The 6,217-nt window shown below is 46.4% G+C and overlaps 1 protein-coding gene across 2 annotated transcripts in view; it reads left to right on the top strand.

Moving 5' to 3' along the window:
- The first annotated feature begins 2,021 nt into the window (after nt 1-2,021).
- ETNK1 (ethanolamine kinase 1) overlaps nt 2,022-6,217 on the top strand; it is a 63,984-nt gene continuing 59,788 nt past the window's right edge. For both annotated transcript variants that reach the window (XM_035707573.2, XM_049102222.1), the window contains exon 1: nt 2,022-3,319. In XM_035707573.2, the coding sequence (XP_035563466.1) occupies nt 3,164-3,319 (156 nt within the window). In that variant the 5' untranslated portion in view covers nt 2,022-3,163. The remainder of the gene's footprint in view (nt 3,320-6,217) is intronic.

Here is a 6,217-nt window from a genome sequence, read left to right as displayed (position 1 = left end):
CTAATTTTTAATGCCACCTTTGTTATATTCAAAGTTCTCATATACGTGTAGACCTTTTTCTGGAAACTTTATTAGGTTCTACTGGCCTATTTGCCCACTCCTAAACAGTAAATTCTAGTAGAAGGGGTTCTTCCGACCTATTCTTCAATCTTCCCTTCCCTACAAAAAATTGTAGCAGCTTTTCTTGGACCTTAAGCTTTGGTATGAATTTTAATGTCATTTTAACACGTTCTGTGAAAAACCCTGTTGAGATTTTAATTATACATGCATTATGGTTATTGATTAGTTCAGTGAAAACAGATCTTTAGAAGTATCTTTTCAGGTTTATTTATTTTATTATTTTTAAAATATTTTATTTATTTATTTATTCATGAGAGACACAGAGAAAGAGTGAGAGAGGCAGAGACACAGACAGAGAAGCAGGCTCCATGCAGGGAGCCCGACATGGGACCCGATCCTGGGACTGCAGGATCATGCCCCGAGCTGAAGGCAGGTGCTAAACCGCTGAGCCACTCAGGGATCCCTCTTTTCTTGTTTATGAAAAGATTTGTCCTTTAATATAATTTCATCCATTAAGGGCTTGCACATCTTTTATTAGTTTTATTCCTAGGTACTTAATAGTTTTTTTTCTCTCTTTTTTTCCTGCTAATGGATGCTTCCTTAAAATTATAAACTCGTGCAGTTCTCAAAATAATTTTTTGAGAGATGTTAACCTGTACACCCAACATGGGGGTCAAACTCATAACCCCAAGACCAAGAGTCTCATGTTCTACTGACTTAGCCAACCAGGTACCCCTCAAAATAATTTTTTAATAATTTGCCATTAAGTCATTTTACAATTCAAAGCATAGTTTTAAATTTCTTGACATGTCAACTGTTTAGTATGAAATACATACCAATTGTACAAAAATACAGGAGATACTATCTGGAATGTGAAAGCATTAGTATATTACTTCTCTCCAAATTGGAAAGAATGTATGTTTTTTTAGAACGTGATTAAAAAAAAAAAAAGCTCAAGTCTAGAAAATGTTGATTCAAGTCCCTTGCTGTATTATAACACTGTATTTTCTTTTTCTTTTTTAAAAATTATTTTATTTTTTAAAAGATTTTATTTTTTTTAGAGAAAGAGACAGAGAAGTAGAGAGTGAGAGAGAGAAAGAGCATAAGCAGAGAGAGGGGCAGAGGGAAAGGGAGAAGCCGACTCCCAACTGAGGAGGGAGCCGGACTTAGGGCTTCATGCTAGGACCTTGAGGTCATGACCTAAGCTGAAGGCAGACTCTTAACCCACTGTGCCACCCAGACACCCGAAAATTTACCTATTTTATCTTAAGATTTTATTTATTTATTCATGATAGACATAGAGAGAGAGGCAGAGACACAAGTAGAGGGAGAAGCAGGCTCCATGCAGGGAGCCCAACGGGGGACCCAATCCCGGGACTCCAGTATTGTGCCCTGGGCCAAAGGCAGGCACTAAACCGCTGCACCACCCAGGGATCCGCAAATTTACCTATTTTAAAGAGAGCGAGAGAGCGAGACTGTGAGCCAGCACAAACACGCAGGCATGCACACATGCAGTGGTGATGGGGGGTGGGGGAGAGAGTTTCAAGCAGACTCCCCACAGGGCTGGATCCCACCACCCTCAGTTCCTGACCTTAGCCAAAATCAAGAGTTGGACACGTAACCAGCTGAGCCACCCAGGTACCCCTCTTTTTCTTCCTTTTAGCTTATGAATTTGCCCTTCTTGACAGCTATTCATTTTGTGATTTACAAAACTAAGTAGGTTCCTTGTGAACAATCAGAATGTAAACTCACGTTAAGGAGGTAATTAAGCATTTGAGTGTTAATTAAGCCGAACCCAGTTAGTGATTCAATTTACCCCTAATAAACATACCATGCCCTAAGTGTTTCAGGGAAGACAGGTGACGAAGTCACATCTCGGACCATTTTCCTCAATCAAGAAGAAAATTAGGAGGAACCAGTAAATTACTTGGGGGTTATCCAGTTTCCAGCACTATCTTTTTTTTTTTAAAAAAATATATATATATTTAAAGATTTTATTTATTCATGATAGAGAGAGAGAGAGAGAGGCAGGCAGAGGGAGAAGCAGGCTCCATGCGGGGAGCCCGACGTGGGCCCGATCCAGGGTCTGCAGGCTCACGCCCTGGGTCAAAGGCGGGGGCGCGAACCCGCACAACCACCGGGGCTGCCCTGAAGCTACAAGTTTTCAAAGTGGCTGTTTTAAGGCCCGCGCAGGAAATACCCTGAAGCAGGCGGCAGGCATGGGGCCATCCTAGCGCTGAGCCTCAAAACTCTGTTTCTTCCCTTCCTTTTCCTCTTCATCCTCAGGCTGTTCCCCGGCTCTGCACGATTCTCGGTGCGGCCAGACCTTCGGCCTCCAAACCAACCTTGCAGCGCCGTCGTTGCCTTACACCCATCTCTTACTCACGTTTGCCCCAAGCGCCAGGAGCTCTCTCCGCGTACGGCGGATGGGGGTCTAGTTGCCCACGCGACCGCGCGGTCGCCCGTACGGAGCGGCTCCGCGGCCAGGCGGGGGCGACCCGGTCACTCCCCCAGACCCAGACTCGGGCCAAATTCGGAGGCTATTCCGGGGGTTACTCCGGGGCATGCAGCTCGCTTCCCGGAAAAACGCAGCCGTAACTCGAACCCCGCCCCCCGCGCGCTCCCGAGCAGCTGAGCTAAGGCTTCCCCGCCCTCGGGGCTTGTCCGAGCTCAAGCTCAGGCCCGAGGAGCAGCCCGCGCGGCGGGGCAGCCCCGACAGCGCCGGCTCCCAGCCGCCGGCCCATTGTGCTCGGGGCTAGAAAGTCGCCCGCGGCTTGTGACGCAGACGCCAGGCCCCGCCCCGCGCATGACGCCAGCGTCAGGCCAGTCCCGGCATGCTCCGCGGCCGCCGGCGGTGGAGCGCAGACGAGCGGAATTTTTTTCGCGTGAACATCCCCTGCCCCGTTGCGCCGCTGTGCAGACCCGGGTCGGCGAGAGAGCCGCGTCCGGCCGTCCTCCGACCGCTCGCCCGTCAGCTTGAGCGCCCCTAGCCCTCCTGCGAGGGCGCCCCGGGACGGAAGGAGCCACCAGCCTGTCGGCGCCCGCCGTTCTCGTGGTCGCCGTCGCCGTCGTCGTGGTGGTAGTCTCTGCCGTCGCCTGGGCCATGGCCAATTACATCCACGTCCCGCCCGGCTCCCCCGAGGTGCCCAAGTTGGACGTCACGGTGCAGGATCAGGAGGAGCAGCGCTGCCGGGAGGGGGCCCTCAGCCTCCTGCAACACCTGCGGCCGCACTGGGACCCTCAGGAGGTGACCCTGCAGGTAACGCCCACCTCAGCACGGGGTCTCTCACAGCCCTGACTGGGCCCGGGCCGGGGCCGGGGCCGGGGCCGACGCCGGGGCCGACGCCGGGGGTGGGGGTGGGGGTGGGGCCGGGGGCTCCCACAATCCCTCGATTCCCCGGTGATCGAGGGAGAACCAACGGGAACGTCTTCTCCCTCGGCCCTTTGGGAAGTGACCGTGTGTTTCCTCCATCCCACGGACGAAGGTCACTCCCCCTTCCTCCACAATTGCTTTTTTTGGAGGTTGTCCTCAGGGCAAAATTTCTTTCTGGAAGCAGCGACGTAAGTGACGCACCCATTCATACCGGGAAAATTCCTGTTGCTCGTTGCCCCTCCTCCCACTCCCCCAGCCCCTTCTCACTGCAGAAGGGACCTTTTCCAGCCCCCTTGCGAGGGGGTCCTCTCCGTTCGTCCCCAGTTACCTTCTCTCCTTCCACAGATAATGCAGTAATTAATCCTTCTGATCTTTTCCTTTCCCTTCCCGCCCCTCCCCCCTCGGCGGTTTACTCCTATTGATGTCTCACCCTGCGTTTTATCTTCTCAAATCCTCGGATTGGCGAGAGTACTCGGCTTCAGAGTAATAACTGTGGTCATGCATTACTCGATTGGGTTCTAAGGTAGCACTTACACATATTTTATTCGAATCGATGTTTCTGATTTTTTTTAGTCGCGTTAGTAAAATTAACCGTATTTGATGTTAGATGGATCAGTGTGCCATTGTATTCATAGGCAAAAATTAGGAGAGAAAGTCCTTAGGGACCTATGTGTTTTGTACTAACTTATTTCTAATAAATTAAGATTTAGTACATACGACATTTATTTTGAATATTAATTTAACTTTCGGAGTTTCAGGATCTAGGACAATGAACCTCCATTTTCCTTGCGTGCACAAAATAAAGTCAGTAATTTTGAAAGCTGAGATATTTGGGCTTTGTTTCAAATATGAGCAATACTGTAAGAAGTGGCCGAATTAATCTGCTTTATTTTGTCGACTAATTTATTCAGCAGTGTTATCTGAATATTATCTCAGGTTCTTTGCTAAAGTAGTCACCTATACAAAGATGAATAAAACATGAACAGTGTTCTGGGGCCCAGAACGGTTCCTGACACTTGGGCTTTCAGAAGTGTTAGTTTCAGTTCTTGTTGCGTAGAAGAGTTTTGAGCATATTAAAAGGACCCATGTGTTTTGGGAAAAAAAAAATTGTTAGACAAAAATTTTGAAATTTTAAGGGACTGTTAGCTGACTAAACATAGGGAAGTCAGAATGATTTTCATGTGTAGTTAAAAAAAATTAGTAATCTCTATTTCCTTTATTTTTTTAAAATATTTTTTTATTCATGAGAGACGCAGAGAGAGAGGCAGAGACACAGGCAGAGGGAGAGGCAGGCTCCCTGCGTGGAACCTGATGTGGGACTCCATCCCAGGACCCCTGCATCACGACCCAAGCCAAAGGCAGACGCTCAACTACTGAGCCACCCAGGCGCCCACTCTTCTTTCCTTTAATTAAGAAAGTTAAATTAATTGAAATTTCCAAAATTGAAACTTCCCAAGTTGAAACTCTGAACTTCATTAGTTTATTATTCATTAACTTGTTTGTAGTTTATTACAGAAGAGTTTTATATTCATTAAAATGATTTCTATTCTGGCAGCCAATTATAAACTAAACCGATATTAATTAAAGACAGTGCTGCTTCCTGGGAAACTTTGGTGCCGGCAAACTATGCTACTTTTAACACAGAGACTTTAAAGTTTGAAAAGCTTTGAAGATTGGTGTTTCCGTTTATGTATTTGTCTGTAGAACAGTAAATAACAGTTAACCCTGAGGTACCAATGGGCCAGGTTGTGAGTTAGGTGATGTATATATCTTATCATTTAATCCTACAAACAACCATATTAGGGTAGATGCTTTTTTTTTTTTTTTTTAAGATTTTATTTATTTATTCATGAGAGAGAGAGGGGGGGGGTGCAGAGGGAGAAGCAGGCTCCATCCAGGGAGCCCGTTGTGGGACTCAATTCTAGGTCTCCAAGATCAGGCCTTGGGCTGAAGGCAGGCGTTAAACCACTGAGCAACCCGGGCTGCCCCCTGCCCCGCACCCCCCTTTTTTAAATGAAACTCAGTGAAATAAAGCCAGGGTATAGGTAAAAAAGGGGAAAAAATGTAGTAACATCAAACTTTTTTGATGTCAGAAAGTACTTGGGATTGAATCCTACCTGTTATTCTTTATGCAGCAACTTTTCACTTTTAAGACCTTTGGACTCATAATCCAAACTTCCAATATGCTTGTCAGTGAAGGTAAATATTACTGCTTATTTTGCTGTAAGAATGATTATTAGAAATATAATTCTTCCCTGTGCAAGCAGTGCTTCTGATACAGAAGCTGAGACAACTATTACTCAAATTGGTAGTCAGTCATTCATTGGTGATTTCTCAACTTGAGAAAATCTGACTCCCATATTCTGTCATTACAGACTCTTCTTTATGATGCTTTAGGATTTCTCTCTCTCTCTCTCTCTTCTCTTTTTTTTAAAAAGATTTTATTTATTTATTCATGAGAGATATGGGGGTGGGGGCAGAGACACACAGGCAGAGGGATAAGCAGGCTCCATGCAGGGAGCCTGACGTGGGACCCGATCCTGGGTCTCCAGGATCACACCCTGGGCTGAAGGCAGCGCTAAACCACTGAGCCACCCGGGCTGCCCTAGGATTTTTTTTGGTAAATCTCAATGAGAATATTTCTTTTGAGATTTGCTTTTATTTCCTTTGAAGTATAAAGATAACAATTATACTTAACATTTCAGAAGGGGAAGTATGTATCATATAGTCAACAGATTAATAAGGGTATATAGCTGGGGCACCTGGGTGGGTCAGTGGTTGAGT

Source organism: Canis lupus, chromosome 27 (genome assembly GCF_003254725.2).
Source record: "Canis lupus dingo isolate Sandy chromosome 27, ASM325472v2, whole genome shotgun sequence".
NCBI classification, from domain to species: domain Eukaryota; kingdom Metazoa; phylum Chordata; class Mammalia; order Carnivora; family Canidae; genus Canis; species Canis lupus.
This window is presented reverse-complemented; position numbering and strand designations above follow the sequence as displayed.